This window comes from Neovison vison, chromosome 6, assembly GCF_020171115.1.
Source record: "Neovison vison isolate M4711 chromosome 6, ASM_NN_V1, whole genome shotgun sequence".
Lineage (NCBI taxonomy): Eukaryota > Metazoa > Chordata > Mammalia > Carnivora > Mustelidae > Neogale > Neogale vison.
In genome coordinates, this window is record NC_058096.1 from 193,742,090 (window position 1) to 193,769,725 (window position 27,636).

The 27,636-nt window shown below is 41.8% G+C and overlaps 1 protein-coding gene across 25 annotated transcripts in view; it reads left to right on the forward strand.

Annotated features, from left to right (window-relative positions):
* Positions 1–27,636, forward strand: part of CADPS (calcium dependent secretion activator) — a 472,977-nt gene that overhangs the window by 99,051 nt on the left and 346,290 nt on the right. For 23 of the 25 annotated variants that reach the window (XM_044253251.1, XM_044253242.1, XM_044253245.1 and 20 more), the window contains exons 2-3: positions 6,370–6,483; positions 24,580–24,912. In XM_044253251.1, coding sequence (XP_044109186.1) covers positions 6,370–6,483; positions 24,580–24,912 — 447 coding nt within the window. Of the gene's footprint in view, positions 1–2,232; positions 2,346–6,369; positions 6,484–11,269; positions 11,286–24,579; positions 24,913–27,636 lie in introns of those variants that run through there. The other 2 variants (XM_044253267.1, XM_044253266.1) reach the window with 2 other exon arrangements.

Below are 27,636 nucleotides of genomic sequence, written 5' to 3' on the forward strand. Positions count from 1 at the left end.
TTCTCCAGAACGTGCAGGACCTTACGAACTGCCTGAAACACAATGGGAATCTTCAGGCCCCGCTTAATGAGGTGGACCGAACCGAGAATGCTGGCGTGGTGCCCGCAGAGCTGCCGCAGCTCTTTCCTCTGTCATCATTACCTTTCATCTTCTCAGGATTTCTGCTCTTGGAGCTCATTACTTCAATTCTGAATTCTGATCTGATGCACAAGTGGCTTTGCTACGTATTGAGTGCTTTGAGATGGACTTCTATTTTGGGAGAGTTCTGTTTGTAAATGGCCCAGAGAAGCCTGTCGAGTCTATTTAGAATTGTCCTGTCGTTTTCTCTGGACCAATTATTTCGGTGTGTTCATGCAAGGTCACCTTCAGTGTTCTCTTCTATCTAGGTCGGTTAAGTTTAAACCAGACACAAACCCGCAGATTAGTTCTTACACTGGCTATGTATGTGAGCTCCTAAGTGAGATTTTCATTCACTCACAGAGTGGCCAGAAGGATGTTAAGGCGTCAAAGGGAAGATGTGATCCCGGACTCCCTGACCTCAGTGTAGGGAAACTGAGAGCTAAGATTGTGCCATGGTCATTTCATATCTCCAGAGCCTAACCTGGTGCCTGGTATCCATTCAACACTTGATAAGCTCGTGCATTCATTCAACAAATATTTGGTTAGAGCCCATTACATGCCAGGCACTAGAAGCACGGCAATAAACAAGACTGAAGTGGGTCTTGTACATGTGAAACGTGTTCTTACGGGGAGAGAGGAAACGAAAATGAAAAAGCAAGCATTTTAAAACAAATAAGGTCCAAATGTCCCTGAATAGGACAGTAATAAGCAGTGGAATAGTTAGCAATGAGGACAAACAGACTATTGCTACCCTCAGCCACATGGCAGAACTTCATAATGCATGACTGCACTCCCGTCAAGTTCAAAACCAAGCAAAATTCATCTGTGCTGATTGAAGTCGGGCTGGTGGTCACCTTTGGAGAGGGGCAATGATGTGGGGGACATGTGGGAGCTTCTGGGGTCCAGGTCATGTTCTTCGTCTTGATCGGAGAATTGATTCTATTAGAAAGTTCAGTTGGCAAAGATTTCTCAGGCTCTGTGCTTATGACGTATATTTTCCCATATGCATGTGTAATTCAACTAAATAAATGTATCTTCAAGAAGTTAGTTGCTGACTGTGGTAATGGATGTAAGGCCATTGCATGGGGTCCAGGGAAGTGTGCTAGACATCAACTTTGGGAAGCAATACTGTAGAAAAAGCAGTCAGCGAAGACTTTCCTGTGAGAGGCTAGTTAGGCTGAGCCCGCAGAGCAGGTTGGGGGAATAGGTGGTAGCCATGGGGAGGTGGGGAAGAGCGTCCCAGGCAGGGGGAATGGCGAGTGCAAAGGCTCTCAGGGAAGAAATGCTGGGGTACACTGGAGAAAGAGAACAGAGGCCAGGGCGGCTGGAGCGTAGTAGGTGGAGAGCAGAGTGAGGCCCAACAAAGCTGGCAGTAGGCAGTGGCTACACCGTGTGGGCCTCAAAGCCATTTAGTTTACAGTCTGCCCTGTACCATTTGACGACTCTTCTGTGCCAGGCAGCGTGCTAAGATCTTTAGGCACATCCCCCCATGTTCTTTTTATCTTTCCAGCAACCCTGGGAGCAGTTCCTATAATACCTATTTTGTACATGAAGAACCAAGGCGTGGGGAAATTGGTTTGCCAAAGGTTACCCTCGGAAATGCGTATTCTCATCAGGATTTGAACCCACATCTCTTTGACCTCAAGGCTTTGTTCCCAACTCCTGTCTTCCGACCCTGCCTCTGAGCCCTGGCATCTAAATGAACTTCTGCTTGGCAGTATGACCCATGTACCCTTAGGACTGTGACTAAAATACAGCCCCACCCAGAGAGGTCTGGGAAGGAACAAGCAGGCTGGGTTTGGAGCACACATCTGGAATCTTCCAACAGGCATGCTTGCTGGGGGGAACAGAATGCGTAAGGCCTCAGAGCTGCGGAGTCATCATCACAGATCACAGCAGCTACTGTTTACTGGTCCTTTGTGCTGCGCCAGGTTTTGTAGTGAATATTTCACTTATCGCTAGTTAATTTTTGTAACAATCCTGTGAGGTCAGCATTGGCCCTCTTTCACAGATGAAAAACTGAGGGATAGAGAGGGTAATCATTTGCCCAGTGAGATGCAGTGAGTGCGGTGACTCCAGATGCTTTGCTGGTTTAATTAGGGGCGAGAAAAATAGTAGACGTGGACTGGCAGGCATTAAAACCCCGACACAAGCATAGCTCTGTCTCTGGAATCTGCAATCTGTGCCCCTGCCTCTCTCGCAGGGAGCCTGAGGTGTCTGTGGAGGTAGGAGCTGTTTTCTGGGGCTTCACGATGGGTGTTCTCTGAATCTGACTGACCTTAATGCTCCCGAAGGCCTTCTCCTTTTAAGCGTTCTATACTATCATTTTTTTCCTCTCCATCTAGACTTTGAGGTGTGTGCCTGAGGACACTCCTTTATTTCTCTGGACTCTCCGTTGTCCTGCCCTGGCCTGGGAGATCAGAGGTTGAGTTGTTTTGTGGACCGCTGAAACCGCAGGGCGCTGGGTAGGGCCAGGCAGGCCACATGCTCTGTAAATGTTTCTTGACGAGCTGAGCACTCTGGTTATTTAACCAAGGTTAGAGTGATAATGGATCTGGCTTGGGTCAACAATCAATCCTCATCATTCAGGGGTGTGCACTTACTTTCATTTCAGTTACTTGAGATTTAAGCAAAAGCAAGGCACGTTGGTGGGCACTTCCTCTCCTGCTCCATTGCCTCGACCCAGGCCCCCCTCATGCAGAGTTGATTCCGGCCCTGGAAGGAATTCTGAATGAAAATTCTGTGAGACGCCTCGGTTGGTACTTACTGTACTGTAAGGATTTGTGATTTAGGCCAGTTGAGGCTGAGCTGCTTCTGAGAAATTTATGTTATGGTGCCATTTTTATGAGAAAATCAACTGGTCCCTAGGAATTCAGTTGCAATGTTTTCAAATGCATACAAATAACTATAATTTTTCTGTATAACTCCAATGATACCAGGATCTCTGGGTCTGACTGGGAAATCCTGCTTGGCTGGCTTAATAGTGAGTTCATTCCGTGCTCTAGGCGTGGCTGTCCAACGTGGTAGCCACCAGCCACATGTGGCTCTTGGACACTGGCACTGTGGTGATTCTGAACTGCGGTGTACTGTGGGTGTAAAATAACACCAGATTTCGATGATACAGCACAAGGGAAGAATGTAAAATAGCTCGTTAATCATTCATGTACTAATTATATGTTGAAATAATATTTTTGCTTTAGCAAAGTATATTAATATTTAATTCATTTATTTCTTTTTACTTTTTAAAATGTGACTTCCAGAAAATGTAAAATTATACATGTGGTTAGCCTTAGACAATGGGGCTCTGGTAGAACGTGACAAATATCAATCTGGCAAAAACCTACCTCTTTTATATCTGCCCCTGACTAGTCCCACTTTTCCTGAAGTTACAAAATTAGCTAAAGCACCTCACCTCCCATCTCTGTTCATTCTCAAAACTCTACTTTGTTTCCTGATTGAGTCCAAACTGAATCCAGGCTTCAGCCTCCTATAGCGCTAAACATTATTTTCTCCTAGCATGACTTGTATTGATTCTAATGATGACAGCACATTAAATGTATATAGAAACGCATAATTTTTAAAAAGAACCATTTCCTGTTATCAAATAGCTGTAAGTATGCCAAGGCAGTAATTAGAATTATCACCGTTTTCCAAGCGAGAAACCTAAGGATGAAATCACATTTATTTATTTAAACCCAGCCCTATTCTAGAAGGGGTTTTAACCCTCTGGCCAATTCAGAGAATGTAGCTTTTCCAAGATGACACAATGGCTGATAGAACTGGGACCAGAATGTTCTTCTTACCCTTTCTTCTACAATAGTGGTTCTCAGACACAGCATCCCATGATTGGTTTATAAAGTATAAATAATATATATGTATTATATATTATATATAAATAATATATAATGTATAAAGTTTATAAAGTATAAATAATAGTAAAAACAAAGTTTTTAGATGACTTTCTTTTTATATAAGTCAGAACAGATTAAAGGATATTCAAAAATAATTTCTTTTTCATATACTGCACTCATTTATTCAACAAGAGCTTATGGAGTGCCTGTCTCACATAAGGCGTAAACTTGGCCCTGGGGAAACATCGATGAGCAAATAACAAGAGAGACATATCATCTAACAAACGGAGTCATAAGTAACAAGTAGAAAGGGCTGTGGAATCTACTCTCTTAACAACTTTCCAGCATATAATACAGTACTGTTAATTTTAGTCACCACGCTATACTCTATATTCTCAGAACTTACATCTTCAAGTTAAAATTTTGTATGCCTTGTTCAACATCTCCCCATTCCCCCCACTCCTCAGGCCTTGACAACTACCATTCTACTCTCTGTTTCTAGAAGTTTAACATTTTTTTAGAGTCCACATGTGAGTGAGAATATGCAGTATTCGTCTTTCTCCTTCTAACATTTCATTTCGCTTAATACCTTTTAGGTTCATCCATGTTGTCAAAAATGGCAGGATTTCCTTTTTTTTTGGCTGAGTAATAAGCATGTATGAGTACATGTGTGTGTGTGCCACATTTTCTTTATCCATTCATCCATCAATGGTCACTTAGGTTATTTCCATGTCTCAGCTATTGTGAATAATGCTGCACTGAACATAGGGGCGCTGCTATTTCTTTTTATTTATTTATTTATTTGGCACACAGAGAGAGATCACGAGTAGGCAGAGAGGCAGGCAGAGAGAGACGGGGCACGCAGGCTCCCCATTGAGTGGAGAACCCAATGTAGGGCTTGATCCCAGGACCCTGAGATCAGGACCTGAGCAGAAGGCAGAGGCTTAACCCACTGAGCCACCCAGGTGCCCCGGAGTGCTGCTATTTCTTTCAGGTAGTGTTTTCCTTTCCTTGGGATATATTCCACCAAGTGGAATTGCTAAATCATATAGTACTTCTATTTTTAATTTTTTGAGGAAACTCTGTACTGTTTTCCATAGTGGCTGCACCAATTTACATTGCTACCAAGAGGATGGAACAAGGGTTCCATTTTCTTTACAACCTTGCTGGCATTTATCTCTAGTTTTGTTTTGTTTTGTTTTAAATGATAACCATTTGAACAGGTATGAGGTGATATTTCATTGTGGGTTTGATTTGCATTTCCCTGAGAAGTGATCTTGTGTATCCTTCTGTGTACCATCTGTATGTTTTCTTTGGAAAAATATCAAGTCCTCTGCTCATTTTTTATTGGATTTTATTTTTTTTGCTGTTATATGAGATCCTTATATATTTTGGGTATTAACCCCTTACCAGGTAAATGGTTTACAAATACTTTCTCCCATTCCGTAAATTGCCTTCTCATTTTACTTTTTGTTTCTCTTGCTGTGATTATTGTAGGGATGTAGTCCCATTTGGTTTTTGCTGGTGTTGCTTGAGCTTTTGAGGTTGTATCCAAAAATTCATTCCCAAGACCCATGTCAAGGAGGTTTCCCCCTATGTTTTCTTCCAATAGTTTTACGTTGGGTGTCTTATATTTAAGTCTTTAATTCACTTAAGTTAGTTTTTGTGAGTGGTATTAGATAGGGGTCTGATTTCATTCTCTTGCATGTGAATACTTAGTTCTCCAACATTGTTTATTGAGTAGTGTATCCTTTTCCCACTGAGTATCTTGGAGCCCTTGTCAGTTATCATTGCCTGTGTACTCATGGGTTTATCTCTAGGGGACTGTTTATATGCTAAAACCATACTGTTTTGATGACTAGAGTTTTGCGAAGCAGGATATTTCAGACCACCTGAGGGGCCCATGTTATGGCGTGTTCAACAACCATCTCTCATGAAAAAAAAAAAAAAACTAAAAAACAAAAATACCAGACTTGTAGCACTTGCCAATTTTATTGCTGTAAATGCTCCCATCCTGACGGATACCTAGTTTCCAGTAAGATGTCACCAAATGTGGAGTTGGGAGGAGGTATATGGTTGCACCCGTTGTGTATCATTTCCACTATACAAATACAATAGATGTTGGTAACTTCAAAAGTACAGATAACGCTAAAATAATCAGGAAGCAATGAATTTTGAGTATGTGTTACCCTTGTTTTCAAAGTAATTTATTTAACTGGAATTTATATTATTTTTTAGTAAACAACCACCTCACAAAACTCCTGCAAATTTAACAATCATTTTCTGCATGCCTGAACAATTCAGCTCCAGCACACCAGTGGGCCTGGCATATTCCATGTAGCCACGATCCTTGCCTAGAACAAGTCCTCACTGTTCCCTCTTCCTCTGTTCCTTACAGATCAGCAAACAGCAGCTGCAGACAGTCAAGGACCGGTTTCAGGCTTTCCTCAATGGGGAGACCCAGATCGTGGCTGACGAAGCCTTCATGAATGCCGTCCAGAGTTACTATGAGGTAAGTCTCACCATGCAGAAGAATGTCAAGACTGCTCAATCCTGAAGCCCAGAATTTCCAGACTACTGTTCAGTGGGAACAACAGCCTTAGCCTCCTACAGGACCATCCCTGCCACGACAAAAGGGTTGGTGACTGGTTACAGTTTTAAGAAATAACAGCATTTTGTGTGGAGAAAACGAAATCGAAGCCCCTTGTTTACCAACTAAAAAAGAAATTTATATGCAAAGCACTTGGCACATTGCTTGCTTTATGTATGATTTCTTTTTTTTTATATTTTTTTATTTTTTTATAAACATATAACGTATTATTTGCCCCAGGGGTACAGGTCTGTGAATTGCCAGGTTTACACACTTCACAGCACTTACCATAGTACACATCTTCTCCAATGTCTATAACCCCATGTATTATTTCTTGTTTCATCTGTACAACAGTCTCATGAGCAAGGTCCTGATACTATTTCCGTTTTACCAGTAAAGCAACTGAGGCTCAGAAAAGGTTAGGTCAAAAAAAAAGGGTGGGGGGGCGTTAGGTCAATTACTCAAAGTCACACAACTGTTAAATGCCACAAGCGAAGATTTGAACTGAGTTGGGAGCTTGCCCTCAAACAACTATACCCTTTCTAAAGGATGTTCACATCTCCCAGGAGGGTGCCTTCACTAGCTTCTTGTTCTTTGTGTTACAGTGGTGCTGTGAGTTCTTTTCTATAAATGAGAACAGCATTCGAGGTCTAGTACTCTTCTCAAGAGAAAATCTGTAAGTGAGAGAATATATCCTGAACATATATCCCAAGTGAACTTTCACCTCTAGACCTCAGAGGTCTATTTATCAGGAAAGTGATTTGGAATTAGTATATTTAAATTTTATAATTATTCTTCCATAATGTACACTTTGGCTGTTCTTTATACATTATTAATTAGGTGGCTATGCCATACCTTCCTTTGGGCCATGTTAACTTGATGTGCATATTTTTAAAGTTATTATATGGTCATTAAAAGACATTTTACTTTAAAAAGAAGACTTTTTTTGCTTTTTTTCTTTTAAAAAATAATTTTAAAATTATTTATTTATTTACTTATTTATTTGACAGACAGAGATCACAAGTAGACAGAGAGGCAGGCAGAGACAGAGGGGGAAGTAGGCTCCCGGCTGAGCAGAGAACATGATGCGGGACTCGATCCCAGAAACCTGGGATCATGACCTGAGCTGAAGACAGAGGCTTCCACCCAGGTGCCCCAATTCTTTTAAATTAATATATAATGTATTATTAGCCCCAGGGGTACAGGTCTGTGAATCACCAGGTTTATACACTTCACAGCACTCATCATAGCACATACCCTCCCCAATGTCCATCACCCAACCATCCCCTCCCTACCACCCACTGCCCCCCGGCAACCCTCAGTTTGTTTTGTGAGATTAAGAGTCTCTCTCTTATGGTTTGAAAAGACATTTTACTTTATATTCATCTTTTTTCATGTGAACCAGATATTCTCTGTATTTGGAATGCTATGCCCCAATGTTATACCCATTGTCAAGGCTAGATTAAAACCATTAGAAACCAGCCCCACGCATTGAAAATCTCACGGCATCCTGCCATATGCAACTCAAAGTAATAAAAATAAACTAAAATAAATGTAAGGGAATCCAACAAACTCTGATTTTTTTTTCCCCCATAGGATCGCTTCACTGGTTTTCTTTCTTTCTGTTTTTAATTATTAGGTAGCAAATTATCTCAAAACAAAAAGATTGCTGCTCCCACTTCACTGGTCTTCCAAACACATTGGGCACTCCAATCCTCAATAGATGCTTTAAAAATATTAGTTAATTGATTCAGTAACACTCTCCTTCCCACTTGCTGAAGTACTTGGCTCTTTTCATGGAGAGAGTAGAGTAAGACTGCAATTAGATCTTGTGCAAATACTATTGACTGGTTTGCTAATTAGTGTTTAATAGTAAACAGCCTTTGTCTCTGTGATGTTTGCTAGGTCCAGCCGCAGACTCATTTCAATGAAATTTCTATTTGTGTTTGTTTTAGAAGTGTGGTTTATTTTTATATTTGTCAAATGTAAGCTTTTTGTTTTCATTTTACAAATAGTATTGATATTGCCATTAAGGATCAAACTTGTTTATCTGATGTGATACAATATTCCACTTGAATTTAACAGAAAGTGGAAATGAGATTCAGAACCATGATGATGGCATGGCAATGAATAACTTGAATATATTTAACTAAAGATTTTGTTGAGAAACCGCCGGGGAATGAAATTAGTTCTCCCCTTTTTTTCAAGTTCTGAAGCCAGTTCAGTCCAGGCAGACGCTCACCAATAATTTTCCATGTTTAGAGTTATTCACCAATTTATAAATTTATAGATTGCAAATCTTAATTAGAAAGCTCATTGACTAATGACATAAATTAAAAGAAAGTGCCATTTCTACCTATTAATTAACTTTGAAAATTAATAGTCTTCACTGTGCTAATGAGTCTCTGGAAATTACCATTATATCTATAGTGATCCTGATATTTTTTTTTCTATAGCAGCTAGTTTGTTGGTAAGAGCTTCTTTCTAGTTTGGTGTGAATACGGGCATTGTGAAATCATTGAGTAGTTAATATTAAGATTTGAGTCACAAGGAAATAATGTGGCTAAATTATTTACTGTGTTCACTAGTAAACTTTAGATTCTTGGGATGCCTGCTTCTGGGAAATCTAATCCTCTGAAGCAAAGGTCCTTAGTCAAAGGATCAAGATTAACACTCTCCTTGGGAGAGCTCCAAGTTCATTACCCCTCCCTTTTTCCCTCTCCCTTCATCCTTGGGCAGTGGAGAAGCTAGGGTTTCTTTCTCCATCCTCCTCCAGGATCTAATTGCTTCCTGGTCAGTACTGGTCTTGTTCAAGTCTCTTTGGATTACAAGTGACAGACACCTCGGTCAAACTGGCTTAAGCCAAAAATGAGATTTATTTGCTCAAGCAACTTAAGAGGCCAGGAATAGAACTGGTTTTAGCTGTGGCTGGGTTCATAGACTCCAGAGATATCAGCAGGATGGGTATCTTTCTCCCCACCCCTCAACTTTGTTCTTCTCTGTGTTGGTTCTCTGCCTGGGGAAGAACCTGACGGATTCAGGCCATGCCCTACCAGCTTGGCCACTGCTGGGGTGAAGAGAATACTCTTTGTGGAGAATCCCAGCAAAAGGCCCTAGGTCACTTGGCTGGGCTGGCATGGGTCACGTGTCCTTTCTGGAGCCATTCACCATGGATGGAGGATGAACTAGACCAGGGGATCAAGGCTAGGACAGATACCACCTCTGGGTGCGGTGAGCAGGCCCAGCCATACTGGAACCCTCTGTAGTGAGAGTGCAGTGATTTCTCATTAAGAAATCAGGGTGCTTTATACCAGAAGAAGGGGATGTATTTGCTGAGCAGGCAAAACCAATGGATATCCTTCTACATACATGTTCAATCTCTCTCTCTCTCTCTCCCTCTCTCTGTCTCTTACATACATACACACACACACACACACACACACACACATTCCACTCCACCACACCACACCTTCACATCCCAGTTTGCTAATGGTAATATTTTTAAACAACTTTTTCTCGAAAAGTTCTGAGATGACTCTACTAGAAAAAGTTGTTTCAGGCATCGACTTTGTTTTTCCAAAGCAATAATGTTTTTTCAACATCCTAGAGTAGTAAAGAAAATTTTTTTAGATAAAAGGAATAAGTAGGCTCTGTTCTTTTTCCACCTGGGCCCGCCCCGCCCGTTGGAACCCCGCTGGCCAGCATTAGCATCAAGCCACTTGGGCATGGGACCTGAGCGGGGGCCAGGGTAGCGGGAGTTTATTTTATCCCTTCCTGGTGGCCCTGATGGTCAAAGCCGATCAAGCAGGGAAGCAGATTAATCCTTTAATCTCTTGCATCCTGGCTTTGAGGGCTGGGTGCTGAAGTGGGTGCTCGGAGATCTGGGAGATCTGACCAAGTGACATCCCATTCCCACAGCTACAGTCTTGAGATGGCAGAGACCTAATCCATGTCTACGGGGCCCCCACACCTTCCCTAACTCTCAGTGCTTTTGAAACAAATGTCTGAAACATAAGCCATCCCACCCTGCCTTCTCACCCTCACTCCCCATCTCCCTGCTCCATTTTGGTTCTTTTGCATGCCAGTCCTGGCATCAGAGAAAAGAGGTGGATAGAAAAGATCTACAAAACTTCTCTCACTTGGAGCTTGCCTGGAAGGAAACATGGGGGGTTGGTGGGAAGTGGGGATATAGAATGAGGCAGAAGGTGTACAGACACCCATTTTAGAATGCCTCAGCTGATATCTAGGCTTCGCTGGTGAAACTGCTCTGATTCAGTTTGTTTCAGTTTATTTTGTTCTTATCTAATATCTAGCAAAGTCCTAGCTGGCTTTGTTTTTGTTTTAAAATAATATCTATTTATTTATTTATTTATGAAAGATTTTTTTTAAAAAAATTAATATATAATATATTATTTGCCCCAGGGGTACAGGTCTGGGAATCATCAGGCTTACACACTTCACAGCACTCACCATAGCACATACCCTCCTGGTTTTTTGAAATTAACTTTGCTGTTATAAAACAGAATTTTGTAGTTGCTAACAACAAGAACTGACCAAGTGGGGGAGGAGCAAGATGGCAGAGGAGTAGGAACCTAATATCCTCGGGTCCCCGGAGTTCAGCTAGAGAGTTATCAAACCATTTTGAACACCTACAAACTCAACAGGAGAGAGAAGAGAAGAAGAGCAGCAATTCTGTGAACAGAAAAGCGACCACTTTCTGGAAGGTAGGACATGTGGGGAAGTGAATCTGAGGTGATATATGGGAAAATAGACCAGGGCGGGAGGGGATAGAGTAGTGGAGCACAAAATCAGACCGTTAGAAGATTTTAGAAGTCTGCTCCACGGAGAAACATCGCTCCAGAGGCTCAGCAGGGGTGCAGCCCTTGTGGGGACAGTGTGGTCTCAGGTCCTGTGGGGTCACAGAAAGATGGGGAGGTATCTGAGTGTGGCAGAGCTCCCAGGTATTGGAGGGGGGAAGCCAGCTGCAGAGACAGAGCCAAGGTGGGGGCGCTCAGCCTTTGGTTTCCTTAAACTATGATCCACAGCACAGTCGGGCCACTGCTTTTCAGGCAGGGACCCCACCAGTGGCAGATCTGGGGAGACCCCCTCTTGCCTCATTGGGTGGAGCGGCATGGAGGGCTCTACAGGAATCTGCAGGGTTTGGAGACTCCAAACGCGGTCATGCACCAGAGATAGAAACACTTGGTCACAGGCTGGGTGAGCACGGAGTGCTACCAGAGACCAGGGAGACAGGAGGGATTGATTGCTTTTCTCCGAGGGCGCACTGAGAAGTGGGGCCCTGAGCTCTCAGCTCCTCCAGGCCAGAGATTGGGAGGCTGCCATTTTGATTCCCGGCCTCCAGAGCTCTACGAGGGAAGGTGTTCAGGAAACAAAAGCTCCCAAGAGCGAACCCAAGCAGATTACTTTGCATGGCCCCTGGCAAGGGCAGTGCAATTCCACCTCAGGCAAAGACATTTGAGAATCACTGCAAGAGGCCTCTCCCCCGGAACATCAGCAAGAACATCCAGCCAAGACCATGAGTACTGCAAAACTCTAGCACTAGGGGACAGCGCATAGAATTCATGGCGCTTTTTTCTCATGATTCTTTAGTATTTAAAAACTAAATTTTTAAAATTTTATTTTTTTTTCTTTTTCTATTTTTTTGAGTTTTTCCTCTTTCCTATTTTAACCATCATCTTACCAATACCTTTTAATTTTCATTTTTATAGTCATATAATATCCCTTCATTGTATTTCACATTGTATTTCATTTATTTTTGGTATATATTATAAGTTTTCCTTTCTTTGAAATTTTGAAATTTTGGGATACAGTTTCTTCTAACAGACTAAAATATACCCTAAATCTGGTGTGTTGCTTTGTTCTAGTCTCCTGCCTGATCATTCTCTCCTCCTTTTTTTAAAAAATTTTTTTCTTTCTTTTTCAGCCAACTTATCAATTCCTTTTTAAAAATCTTTTTAAATTTTCATCTTTATAGTTCTATTCCATCCCTTCCATCATATTTACCCTTATTTTTGTGTATATATATGTTTTTTCTTTCTTTAATATTTTGGGAGACAGTTTCCTCTAACAGACCAAAATATACCCAAAATCAAGTGTGTGACTCTTCTGTTTACAGACTGATCATATTTTTTTCTTTTCTTCTAGCCCTATTTTTGGACCTCTTCCGATTTGTTTAGTGTATATTTTTCTGGCATCATTGTTACCCTTTTAGCATTCTGTTTTCTCATGCATCTCTTCTTCACTGGACAAAATGATAAAGCAGAAAACTCACCCCTCAAAAGAGAACAAGAGGCAATAATGAAAGCCAGGGACCGTCAATATGGACATGAGTAAGATAACAGAACTAGAGTTCAGAATGATGATTATAAATATATTAGGTAGGCTCAAAAAAAGCATAGAAGATACTAGAGAATCTCTGGAGAAATCAAAGAACTAAAATCTAACCAAGTTGAAATCAAAACTGCTATTCATGAGGTACAATACAAAATGGAGGCTCTTACTGCTAGAATGAATGAGGCAGAAGAGAGAATTAGTGATACAGAAGACCAAATGATGGAGAATAAAGAAGCTGAGAAAAAGGGACGCCTGGGTGGCTCAGTTGGTTAAGCGGCTGCCTTCGGCTCAGGTCATGATCCCAGCATCCTGGGGTTGAGTCCCATATCGGGCTCCTTGCTCCACAGGGAGCCTGCTTCTCCCTCTGCCTCTCTATCTGCCTGTGCACGCTCTCTCTCTCTGACAAATAAATAAATAAAATCTTAAAAAAAAATAAAAAGAAGAAGCTGAGAAAAAGACAAACAACTACTAGACCACGAGGGGAGAATTCAAGGAATAAGTGATATCATAAGATGAAACAATTTAGAGCAACTGAGATCCCAGAAGAAGTGTGGTGGGGGGTGGAGAAGGTATATTGGAACAATTTATAGTGGTGAACTTCCCTAATTTGGGGGAGGAAACAGGAATCAAAATCCAAGAGGCACAGTGAACCTCAAAGTCAATAAAAATAGGTCAACACCATGTCATCTAATAGTAAAACTTACAAGCCTCAGAGACAAAGAGAAAATCCTGAAAGCAGCTAGGGACAAGAGGTTTGTAACATACAATGGTAGAAATATTAGATTCACAGCAAACCTATCCACAGTGATCTGGCAGGCCAGAAAAGACTAGCATGATATAGTCAGAGCACTAAACGAGAAAAATGTGCAGCCAAGAATACTATATCCATCTAGGCTGTCATTGAAAATAGAAGGAGAAATAAAAAACTTCCAGGACAAACAAAAATTAAAAGAATTTGCAAACCTCAAACCAGCCTGGTATTTACACTAAAGATACAAATGTAGTGATCTGAAGGGGCACATGCACCCGAATGTTTATAGCAGCAATGTCCACAATAGTCAAACTATGGAAAGAGCCTAGATGTCCATCAACAGATGAATGGATAAAGAAGATGTGGTACATATATACAATGGAATATTATGCAGCCATCATAACCCCCAATCTTGCCATTTGCAACAATGTGGATGGAACTAGACAGTATTATGCTAAATGAAATAAGTCAATTAGAGAAAGACAATTATCATGTGATCTCACTGATATGAGGTATTTGAGAAACAAGATAGAGGATCATAGGGGAAGGGAGGGAAAAATGAAACAAGACAAAACCAGAGAGGGTGACAAACCATAAGAGACTCTTAATCTCAGGAAAGAAATTGAGGTTTGTGGAGGGGAGACAGGTGGCAGAGATGGGGTAGCTGGGGGATAGACATTGGGGAGGGTATGTCCTATGGCAATTGCTGTGAATTGTGTAAGACTAATGTATCCCTGAAACAAATAATACATTATGTGTTAATTTTAAAAAATTAAAAAACAAAAACAAAACAAAACAAAACATGAACTGACAACTGGTTAAATTAAGCCATAATAATGATAATAATATAACAGCAATATAGCAACCGCAGCAGCAGTACAAAAACAATAACAACAGCAATAAGTTATTAAAGGAAATAACCAAGCTACAGAAAAGAAGAAAACTGAGCAGCTTAACCCCCCAAAGCCAGGCAGCAGGATATAGTAGATACTGCATCGCTGGTATGACTCTCCTCCAACCCCATTCCGTTCTGAGGCCATCTCACCCTGAATCTGTGAATCTGATCCCCACAAGGAGAAGTCTTACCAGCTGACCTGAGGTTACAACCCACCACATGGTGAAGGACATATTCCCATGACTGACAGTCTCGCTGAGAATGTGTGCTGTGGCAAAGACGTTCTCAGATTGAGGCACTGTGATTAGAAGGGGAAGGACCATTGGCAGGCATAAGCTGCAGATGTCTTCACACTGGATGACAGAGCGTATTCAGTCTTTATGACTGACTTTTTTTTTTTTTTAATCTAAGTGAAGTAGAAGTCAGTTCATATCTGGTTATATTTCTAAAATGAAGCTATATATATTTTTTCTAATAAGCAAAACCATTTTAACTCCTTGGTGGCTTTAAAACAGATGTTTCCCTAGGAGAAGAGTGACTACCCATGGTAAACTTGTTCTCGTGGGGAAAGTGGAGCAAGGAAGGAAGTGACAGGGGTCAGAGTGGTTCAGGAGGGTATGTTGTGCCTGCAAGATGTGGGGTTGAGTTCTAGCTCTGCTGTGCACTGGCTGTGGGACCACAACCAAGGCTGAGCCTCAGTTACTTTGTCTGTACAAGGATCTTCCTGCATGATTGTGGTCAGGATTAAATTACACACACACACACATACACACACACACACACACACACACACACTCACTCCTTCACCCTAAATTTGGCACCTGGAAAGTGCCATCATAAATATATTAGTTTCGAGGGGGAGGATGGTGCTTATTCACATTTGCTGCATAGAAACAGTAGGAAAGAGTTGAAAATTCATAGAATCAAGCCACTCCCTACACTCAAGGCCTGGGTTTGGGGTAGGGGAGGTACAAGGTCAAGGCTGGGGGCCACGGTAGAGAAATAGGAAATGTATGGAACTGCTTTTGCTGCTAACCTACCACTGCCTACTTCTTCTAAAGTCCCAGATCTCTTCTAAAATTTGCCCCAAGTTCTTTTACTTTTGGTGAAAGGTATCTTTTGAACCCAAAGGTGCATTTTATTTTAGAAACGGACATGCTCCTTGACTCAGTGAAGGTAAAATTTGTAATTTTTCCATGTAGGGAGAGGTGTTTTAAGTGATTGTAAAGTAAAACATAACATTAAAATGATAAATATGTACTATAGAAATTATAAATATAAAAAATTGTAAATATAAAAAATAGATGATATAGAAGATGATTTTAGAAAAAATCTAAAGCACATGGTTGGAAAAACCACCTATAATTCCGTCACTCCAGACAACCACTACTAAATGTTAGTATGTATCTTTTCAGGTATCTTTAAAGTGTCTATACACATAAAGATAGCTATTTGATTTCTAAATTAACATTATCAGGAGAATAACAAAAAAATACTACTAACCCACTTGTTTCACTTAGCACAGTAGGTTTCAGTTTCTTTCCTACCCCTGCAAAGTCACAGTTAGGACATATTCTCATCAGTTTTACTACCTGTACTATTCTCAATCCAGGGTCATGCTCCTATCCCCCAACTTCACTGTACCTCTACCATTAGTTATCTGCTTTGACAGTCTATCAGGACACCTTTTGGTTCTAATGAAAAAATATTATCTTTTTTCATAGCTGCATGATATTCTATTTAAAAATAATAGCTAGGTGCAACCACTCTGGAAAACAGCATGGAGGTTCCTCAAAAGGTTGAAAATAGAGCTATCTTACAACCCAGCAATTGCACTACTGGGTATTTACCCTAAAGATACAAATGTAGTGATCTGAAGGGGCATGTGCACCCGAATGTTTATAGCAGCAATGTCCACAATAGCCAAACTACGAAAAGAACCTAAATGTCCATCAGCAGATGAATGGATAAAGAGGATGTGGTATATATATACAATGGAATACTATGCAGCCATCAAAAGAATGAAATCTTGCCATTTGCGATGACATGGATGGAACCTAGAGGGTATTAGGCTTAGCGAAATAAGTCAATCAGAGAAGGACAACTATCATATGATCTCCCTGATATGAGGAAATGGAGATGCAACTGGTGGGGGGGAGGGGTAAGGGGGGGGTAAGAAAAGAATAAATGAAATAAGATGGGATCAGGAGGGAGACAAACCAAAAGAGACTCTTAATGTCACAAAATAAACTGAGGGTGGCCAGGGGGAGGGGTGTAGGGAAAGAGTGGTGAGATTATGGACATTGGGGAGGGTATGTACTATGGTGAGAGCTGTGAAGTGTGTAAGCCTGGCAATTCATAGACCTGTACACCTGGGGCTAATAATACATTATATGTTTATAAAAAATATTTTTAAATTAAAAATAAAAATAATAGCTGAATTTTATTACATTCAGTAGTAAATGTAATAAGCACCATTACAGACACTATGTTCAGCAATTTTTTAAAATTTAAATTCAATTAACCAACTTGTAGTACATCTTTAGTTTCAGATATAGTGTTCAATAATTTATCAGTTGTGTATAACACTAAGTGCTCATCACATCACATGCCCTCCTTAAGGCCCATCCCCCAATTCTCCCACCCTCCCCACCTATCTCCCCTCCTGCAACCCTCAGTTTGTTTCCTACAGCTAAGAGTCTCTTATGGTCCCCCACCCCCCCAACCCCGTGACTTCCCATTCTCTTGTCCCTCCTTTCCCTTATGGTCCTCTGCCCTGTTTCTTATATTTCACATATAAGTGAAACTATATGATAATCGTCTTTCTATGATTGACTTATTTAGCTCAGCATAATACCCTCCAGTTCCATCCTCATCAATGTAAATGGAAAGTATTCATCATCTCTGATGGCTGAGTAATATTCCAGTGTGTGTGTGTATAATCATATCTTCTATTTATCTATCAGTGGACATCTCAGCTCTTTCCACACTTTGGCCATTGTGGACATTGCTGCTATGAATATTGGGGTGCAGGTGGGGTGATGCTATTTTTAACTTCTTGAGGAACCACGATACTCTTTTCCACAGTGGCTCTACAGCTTGCATTCCCATCAACAGTATAAGAGACTTTCCCTTTCTCTGTATCCTTGCCATTTGTTGTTTCCTGACTTGTTAATTTTAGCCATCCTGACTGTATAAGCTGGTATCTTAGTGTGGTTTTGATTTGCATTTCCCTGATGCCAAGTGATATGGAGCATTTTTTAATGTGTCTGTTGGCCATTTGTAATGTCTTCTTTGGAGAAGTGTCTGTTCATGTCTTCTCCCCATTTCTTGACTGGATTGTTTGATTTTTGGCTGCTGAGTTTGGTAAGTTCCTTATAGATCTTGGATACTAGCCATTTATCTGATGTCATTTGCAAATATCATTTCCTGTATGCTGGAGTTTTAGCTTTGTTGGCTGGTTCTTTTGCTGTGAAAGAACTTTTTTTCTTGGTGAAGTCACAATAGTTCATCTTTTGCTTTTGTTTCCCTGGCTTTGGAGACGTGTCTAGCAAGAAGTTGCTGCAGCTGAGGTCAAAGAGGTTGCTGCCTGTGTTCTCCTTTAGGATTTTGATGGATTTCTGTCTTAAATTTAGGTCTTAACATCCATTTTGAGTCTATCTTTCTGTATGGTGTAAGAAAGTGGTCCAGTTTCATTCTTCTACTTGTGGCTGTCCCATTTACCCAGTGCCATTTATATGCTCACCAATTGATTTGCATTGGTTCAGTGAATCCTCATCTAAATCCTACATAGGGGTGTTGTTAGGATTCCCATTTGAAAGATGGGGTAGCCAGACCCCAGAAAGACTAAGTAACTTGGTCAGGTGACAAAACCAGCAACTGGTAGGGTTGGGACTTGAATTCTGGGCTGTCTGATACCAAAGTCTACTCTTCCCAGTACCTGTGTACCATTCATTAGCAGCAACCAAGTTGTTGTGGGTGTTTTTAACCTTATTTACTCTAAGTTCTAGGTAATTTTCTTATTTATGTCAGAATGACATGCTTTTGTAGAGCGGGAAAGGATCAAAAAGTGGGAGCTGGGCCAGCTTTACCCTGTACCCTGTACAGTCATTAAATACTGATATGTATGTTCGTGTTTCTAAAACAACCTTGAGGTTGCTTGACTCTGGCAATAGAGGGAACGATTGATGGATGAGGTCAAGTCACTGAATTGACTGCCCTTCGCCATTCTGTATTTGTTTGTTTATCTTCCATCTCCCATTATGACCTGTCTGGGAAGTTGGCAGAGCAGCAGGAAGGATTTATGGTTGTACTGCATAGAACTGTGCCTGGGGTTGACGTCTCTTGCAATAGCCACCAAAAAACAAAACAGGAAACAGAAACACCAGCTACAGCTCCCACTACAAATGGGTTTCCGGGGTGGTTTTAGAGACACCCAAGCACATCGGTACTCAGGTGCCATATTCGCTACAGAGTGAGGCTCGCCCAGACCCTGCTGACACTTCCCCTCTGACAGACCGAAAAGCTAAGACAGATGATGTGCCTGGAAAATTAGTTTTCTGCTGCCACTTTCTCTCCCCGTGGCTGCGTTGTCTCCTGTTTGGCACTTCATCTTTGTTGTCTCCTCAGTCTCCAGCCTCCTTCCTCATGCTCCTGTCATTCTACTCATCTCCCCTTATTCTGGAGCCTGACAGTCATATCTTATCTCTGGACAGATGAAGCCCTCTGTTTTTCCAACTCCTTTCAGTTTGATCTTTGTCAAAGAAGGCTGGCTGGATTAATCCCATGTGACAGCAAAGGAGGGTGAGGGTTCCAGAAGTTAAGTGACTAGGTCATCCACTAGTGGTTGAATAGATATTTGTTGAGTAGCTCTTTATACAAAGAAGGGTCTATGTGAAGCAGATGATGTGTGCAGCATCAATGGGTCACCCAGTCAGTTATGGATGCCAGCTAGGAGCAATGTCCAGCAACCTCATTTCTTACTCCTATTGTCCCTTGAAAAACCTAGCCTCTGTCCATTGTTTCAAGGGACTGGTATGATGTACTTGCTTATTTTCCCTTCACCTTCTTGCTCCCCTCCAGATATAATCTCAATAGGGTCTCTGCTCTGAGACAGCTACTTTGTTCATGTTGTTCATTCACTCATTCTTAACACAGCACCAACTATGTGCCAGGCACTGTCTTAGGCACTCAGAAAAAGGATTGGGGGAAAAAAATAGATGTAACTCCTGCCTTCCTGGGACTTACAGTCTAGCTGAGCTCAGATATTAACCAAATAGTCACAGAGACAAATGGCAGCTGTGGAAGGACTTTAGGGGAAAGGAATATGGTGTTAAGAGCTTATAAGAGGGGCCTGCTCCAGGTTTGTGGGACACTGATAAGGACAGATGGGAGGAGAGTATAGGTGTTGATCAAATGTTTTAAGTCACTGATGTTCATTAGTGCTGACAACATAGAATTAACCCTTTTCCATCCCCACCATCATCATCACTCATTGGTGCTCCTGCAAATGCCCCCTGACCTGGCCTCCTACCTATTCTCTTAGCCCCCTTTTCCACTTTAAAGCCAGAGAATCTGAACTTGATCATGCCATGTCCCTGCTTAAAACCTTCAGTGGCTTCCCAGTGTCCTTCAGATGAAGACCAGTATCCTTAATGTGGCCTCCCATACCTTCAACCATTCATCTCCTTCCTGCCATTGGTCACACTCCACTCCTCACTGCCACAGACACGATGGCTCTGCCTATTTCCTCAGACGCTCAGGGTCTTTACATATATTGTTCCTTCTCTTTGAAATACCCTTTCTTTTTTTACCTACCCATCATTTACATATCATTTTCCTCCAGGAAAGCTTTCCTTACTCTATACTGGAATAGATTCCTTGCTATAGACACCCATGGTCCCATGTACTTTCCCTTGTAAACACTTGTCCCAGATTGTAATAGTTCTATGGAATTATTAGGATGATGTCATGGAGGCATGAAGCCTGGATCCACATCTCTTTGCTTACCACTATATCACTGGCACCTGGCACAGTGCCTTCTCCCTAGTGAGTGCCCAAAGAAAGGAGGATGGATGTGATCATGAAGACTATAACTATTACAACCAAAAGGGCAACCTCCATTTTTTGTCTTTTTTTTTTTTTTAGTTCAATTCTCTTCATGTACAATAAGAAACTGGAGAACCAGAGAGGGGAGGTGACTTATCCAAGGTCATACAGCAAGTTAGTAGTAGAACTGGCCTGGGACCATGATTTATAGCTCCTGCCTCAATACAGAAACTTCCTCTCTTTGCCTTGAAACTCTGATATTCTTTGAGACCTGGACCTGTATCTGAGATACAATATATCAGGTAGATGGAGAATCTGTCTGCATTAAACATTATAGATTTTCAGGAAAATTCTTTATTTCATTAAGGCTTATAAAGCCTGAGGATTTAGTTGAAACTCTTTTTCTACAATTGATTTTTTAAATGAACTCTAAGGTCTCAACTGAGTACCAGTTAGTTTCCAGGCACAGAGAAGCAGATCCTCAGCCCTCCTTCTTTTTTAAATTAGATCATTAATTTGGCAGTAGATGGAGACCACCTTTTGGACATCTCTCCTCCCTGAGGAAGGCTTTGTGATGAAGCAGGAGGCAATGAGATGTCCCCCAAGCACTGCTGTCTCCTGGCTAACAAGGGCATTTCCTGAAATCTGACAGGGGAGTGAACATTTGTTCTGTCTCTGGAAAGATATTTATGCACCTTCTGAAGTGTGGCCAGGACACAGCTCAAAAATGTCAGATGTTTCCTCTTCATGAATATGAAGGAGCAATTTCACCACCTTGTATTATACCCCAGAACCATGTAACTTGTGTATACGTCCACATGGTGGGCACTGGAGCAACAGTAAACTGTTCTTAATGGATGGCTTGGTCCCAGGGTGCAGGCAGCACCAGCAAAACAACCAGCAGTTCTCCAGCAGACAGAAGAGGTTCTGCACCAGGCAGGCAAGACCCTTAGGGAAGGAAGGAACCAGGGTGAAGGAAACAAACAAACAAACAAACAAAAAAACCTTTGTCATCAGACAGTTTGAGTTATCAAACTCTGAAGTCTTGGTTTTCAGTCTACAAGATGGACTGAATATGATGCCTACCTTCCTTATTCATTTGCTTTCGAAGTGCCAGGCTCTATAGGAGAAGTGCATGACATTGTGGGGAACACGAAGGGCACAGCCCTAATGGAGTTCACATTTCAGGAAGGGAGACATTAAATACATACTTATACCCCGTCCTTGTTCATTTTCAAGTGTGGCGAGTATCCTTGAGAGGATAGAATGAAATATAAATCGTGGTTAACATGTGTCAGACCTCATGCCTTGTACTTTGCACTTAACAGTAACAACCACGGTGGGGTTTTGGTCCAGGGTGACGATGTGGAAAGACCCTGAGCTCACCTCCTCCACAGGGACAAACCAAATCTGCACTTATTTATGGAGCAGTTCCTCCTGAGGAAGAACTGAGGGCTGACTGAATAGCTTATGTATGACCAAAGCTGAAGAGACCACACAAACCATAAGCAACAGGGACAGGGTGACTAAAGGGACTTACACACCCAAAGCTGCCAACCGCAGACGGGAGAGACCTACTGATGGACCCGGAGGGCACAGGAAAAAAGCCACAGTTTATTTTTTTATTTTTTTTTAATATTTTACTTATTTATTTATTTGACAGAGAGAGAGAGATCACAAGTGGGCAGAGAAGCAGGCGGTGGGGGTGGAGTGAAGCAGGGCCCCGGCTGAGCACAGAGCCCAATGTGGGGCTTGATCCCAGGACCCTGAGATCTTGACCTGAGCCAAAGGCAGAAGCTTAACCACCTGAGCCACCCAGGTGCCCCAAAACCTGCAGTTTAAAAGAGCAATGAGTTAGGGGAAATTGGAAGGGGAGGTGAACCATGAGAGACTATGGACTCTGAAAAACAATCTGAGGGTTTTGAAGGGGCGGAGGGTGGGAGGTCGGGGTACCAGGTGGTGGGTATTGGAGAGGGCACGGATTGCATGGAACACTGGGTGTGGTGCAAAAATAATGAATACTGCTATGCTGAAAATAAATAAAAAATAAATTTAAAAAAAAAAAAAAGAACAATGAGAATACAAAGGGACTCTTCCTAGAAAGCCATCAGCTGGCCGGGGAGCCGGTGGAACTCTGGGTCAGAGAGGCTGGTGAGCCGTGGGTTCACACCCCTTACATGTGACAGGAGCAGGGGTCTGGAAGCCATAGCACGCTTGTTGCCTCAGCAAGCACAGGGCCCCTAGCCCACGCCAGCACCATTGGCCCCCCCGCAAGGTGGCCCCAGTCCTCTGTATACCCAGGTATCTCTGGTTGGTGCTCACTAAAGCTCTAGCAGCTGCGACACAGGTACAGAGCACACCAGAATACTCTGTGGCCACACCACTTGAGTTCTGGGCGGCTTGCTCAGGCACCCCAGCGCACAGTGCTCCAGAACCTGATAGCCCATGCCCACATCTGCCCCAGCCCCTCCTCCAACCCCCTCGAGGGCACCCCCTGGGTGGAATGCTCCAGGAACCCCAGTCCATGCCCTCCTTGGTTCCAGTCACCCAAAGACCTGGGTTCCAGGTCATGTCGTGCCCTGCATGGAGCAACTCAGCCAGGACCTCACCTTAGCTCTAGTCACCCCACTAGGGCACCCCCTGCAGTGAACACTCTGAGACACGCTGGCTTGTAAGAGTTGGTGAGATCATGGAGGAAAAGGAATGCTCATGCACTGTTGTGGAGAATGTAAACTGATGCCGTCACTTCGGAAAGCAGTGTGGAGGTTCCTCAAAAAATTAAACAGAAAAATACGATATGATCCAGTAAATCCACTACTGGGTATTTACCCAAAGAAAACAAAAACACTAATTTGAAAAGATCTCTGCACCCCTTTGTTCAGTGCAGCATTATTTACAGTAGCCAAGTAGCCAAGGTATAGAAGCAACCTAAGTGTCCATTGATAGATGAAAGGATAATGAAGATGTGCTGGGGGGTGTGTACATGGACACTCTTGAGAATATTACTTAGGTATAAAAAAGAATGAGATCTTGACATGTGCTACAACATGGATGGACCTAGAGAATGTTATTCTAAGTGAAATAAGTCTGATAGAAAAAGACAAATACTCTATGATTTCACTTATCTGTGAAGTCTCAAAGATGGAACAAATGAATAAATAAAAAGCAGAAATGGACCCATAAATACAGAGAACAAACTGGTGGTTGCCAGTGGAGAGGGGGTAGGAGATGGGCAAAAAATAGGTGTAGGGGAGTGGAAGATACAGGCTTCCAGTTAGGGAATGAAGAAATCCTGGGATAAAAAGCAGAGCATTAGGAATATAGTCAATGGTATTATAATAGCATTGTATGCTGACAGATGGTAGCTACACTGTGGTGAGTGTGACATAACATATAAACTTGTTGAGTCACTATGTTATATGCCTGAAACTAATGTAACATTGTATATTGACTATACTTCAATGTAAAAGATCAAAAAGATAATAATAACCATAATAACAACCCATATGACTTCACTATGGGCCACTTGTTAAAGTGGTTGTCATATTTGAATCCATTTAATCCTCATTTAAAAGTACCTATGATGTAGAGACTACTATTATCCCATTTTAGAGATGAAATGCTGAGGTACAGAGAGGTTAAATTGATGAGGGAAACAATAACCAGTAAGTGGCAGAGAAAGAACCCAAGTTGTTTGAGCAGAGTCTATGTAGTTTATGCTGCCTCTCATATCACTGTTCCAATGTAATCCTTTTAACAACCTGGTAAGTACTATTATTATTTTCATTTTCCAGATATGGACACAAAATCAAAACATGTACGTGACTTCTCAGAGTTCACACAACTAGAGGCAGGATGCTAGTCCCTCCCGAGGTGTCTATAATGGTGGTCAACCCAGCCCTCAGCCCTAGGAAACTGGTATTTCCAGGGCTGAATCCCTAATATATTTCCTGTCCCTTTTCTTGCTCAGGTGTTCCTGAAGAGTGACCGTGTAGCCCGTATGGTGCAGAGTGGGGGCTGCTCCGCCAATGACTCCAGGGAGGTCTTCAAGAAGCACATCGAGAAGAGGGTACGCAGCCTGCCTGAAATTGATGGCCTCAGCAAGGAGACTGTGCTGAGCTCCTGGATGGCCAAGTTTGATGCCATCTACCGTGGAGAAGAGGACCCCAGGAAGCAGCAGGCCCGGATGACAGCCAGTGCAGCCTCTGAGCTGATTCTGAGCAAGGAACAGCTCTATGAGATGTTCCAGAACATTCTTGGGATCAAGAAGTTCGAACATCAGCTCCTGTACAATGCATGCCAGGTAAGTTGCCTCTTTCTGGGGCCTGAGTTGTGACTAAGTAGGGTTACTTTATTACTTCTGTGTGCCCTAGGCACTGTTGTCTTCATGGGTCACTTCTTGATTAAAAAAAAATAATAATTAAAATTATATTTTACAACTACATTGATAAAAATTTACTATAATCCAGGGAAGAATATGTTCATGTTTATCTTCTGGTTTTAAAAGAAATGAAAACATTTTTGTACACCCCTAAAAATCTTGTGGACCCAGGCACTGCATATCTCCTGTCTAATAGGTAAGTTGGTTTTATGATTATGGCCTGACTCCCATGTGTTGACAAAGCTAAAAGATCAAAACAGTTTTTTGTAAAAATGATTTTGCCTTTAAAATATATGATGTTTACCAGTTGAGCAGTTTATACTTCCTTAGCTGGGGTGACAAATGGACTTAGTACCCCATCAGAAAGCTTCTAGAAGGTCTGGGTATATCATACCAGTATATTAGTCACATCGTGAATTTCCAAGTGCATTTGAGGGGGCTAGCTGAGACTCTGCTTGGGCCCACTCAATGTGGGCCTGTATTTTCACTGGATCAGAGATTGTGGGAGTGAGGTGCTCTACATCTTCCTATCCTACCTAACCTTTCCATTATTTATTCAACAAATATTTATTGAGTGAGTGCCTACTTTGCAGTCTTTGCAAATTTTAGGGAGTATCCCTAGGAAGCATTTTTAAAATTCCCACTCCCAGGCCCCAAACCTAGAGATTCTGATTCTGCATTTCAGGGCAGGGCTCAGGAATCTGCATTTTAGGCAAGGGCTAAACTGGTAGTTTTATTGCCCTTCTCCTTTTGAGAACCATTAACAAAACTCAACTGTGTTCCAGTTTCCCTGGGCTAAATCTGCCCCTAAGGTAGGTTAAATTAAGACACTATAGTATATTGGCCGAGTTATGCCTTGCTGAGAATCAAACAGACGGAGGTAAATCCCAATATGACCTTCACTAGCTTTGTGGCCTTGGGGAGTTAGTTAACCTCCTCACATATGAGCTTGGGATGAGATTGTTGAAAGGATTCAATGTGGATAAAACCCAGAGCAACATGGGACACTTTATAAATGGTGGCAGTTAAAATATAGTCAGTCTATCAGAAGAGGCAAAAAGTCTACAGAACAGTGCCATAAATGCTTACCATAAGAACTACAAGATTTTGAGGCTTACTTCTTTTTGTCTTCATGGCTACCCTCTAGTTCAAGGCTCCCGCAACTCTTACCTAAATGACCAGTGTCTGCCCAGCTGGTGACCCTACCTCCTCTCTTGCCCCACAATACCATGCCCGCCACACAACAACTAGTGCAAGCTTCTTAAAATATAAATTGGATCATGTCTTTCTTCTGTGTAAGACATTTCAGTAGCTCCTCAACATCTTTAGAGTGACATCCCAACTCCTCATAAGGCTTGAGGCAATGCGTGAACCACTCTTGTTCCCCCACATGCTCACTCACTGGGCTTCTTTCTGTTTCCCCAGTGCACCAAACTGGCTCTGGGCCTTTGCATTTGCTCTTCACTCAGCTGAGAATGCTCTTTGCCAAGACCTTTGCACGAATGCCCCAGCTTAAATGGCAACTTCTCTAAGAGGTCTTCGAAGACCACCCCATCGAAAGTTCTTTCTTGCAGAGTCACTCCATATCCCACCCTTTGTCCTATTTTTATCACAGTTTTTACCACTATTTTCCATTCCTTCTTCATCTGTTTTACCTGTTTATCATGTCTCATGCTCCACTCCTGTCCCTTCATTAGATTGTTAGCCCTGTGAAGGTAGTGACTCATCTTTTGCCTTATTTGTTAATATTTCCATAAAACAGTGGCATGAAACAATTCTTGGCATATACCAGGTGCTCAGGAATTGCCTATTGAGTTAATAAATGGATGATGACAGTTTATTGTAATTGGTAGAGGGGGTCTTGGTATCAACCATGATACCTCAGGAAATTTCTGGATGTTTTACTAGGTAGGAATTTGTTTATCATTTCATCATACAATATAGACATAACATTCAAAGATATTTCTCACATCTTATTTTCTTCTCAGCCAACTACAATTCAGAACACTAAGTGCCAACCCAAAGGTAGATGTTTTCTTTGATGGGTCAAGAAGTATTTTGAAATGACCAGATAAATCTCAATATGAAATTAAATTTAAATTTTCTTTTTATTTAAAATACTACTACATCCACATGGGGCTTTTAGATTGGGGTGAGCAGGTGGTATTCCCACCTATCTCCAGAACCACCTTCTCTACTACAAGAATATGGGTTGTCACATCACCTGCCTGGGTTATGAGTAACGTTCAAAATCACAGAGCTAGTTAAGTGTTCCTAAACCTGCTAGCCACAAAATGATTCCAGAGATTAATTTTTCTTCTTACAAACAGCAGCATTATTGGAATGAATGCATTGCTATGCCATTTCTCATCTTACTGTTTTTAAATTGTTAAATAGGGTTACAAGTGGCAGGCAATGCTTTCCTCTAAAAAAGAATTATTTAGACTCCTAACCTCAACATGTTTTCCATGAGTTAGAAAAAACATACAACACTCTTTTTGACCTAAATAAACAGGTAAACTGAGGCAAGCTCAGAGTTGTCAAAAAGATGAGTTTATTTGGAAATAGCAGAGGAATGACAATTCCAGACATGCAAATGTCTGCAAGCTACAGGTGAGTCTGTTGAAGATTTGGAGTAGGCTCTAT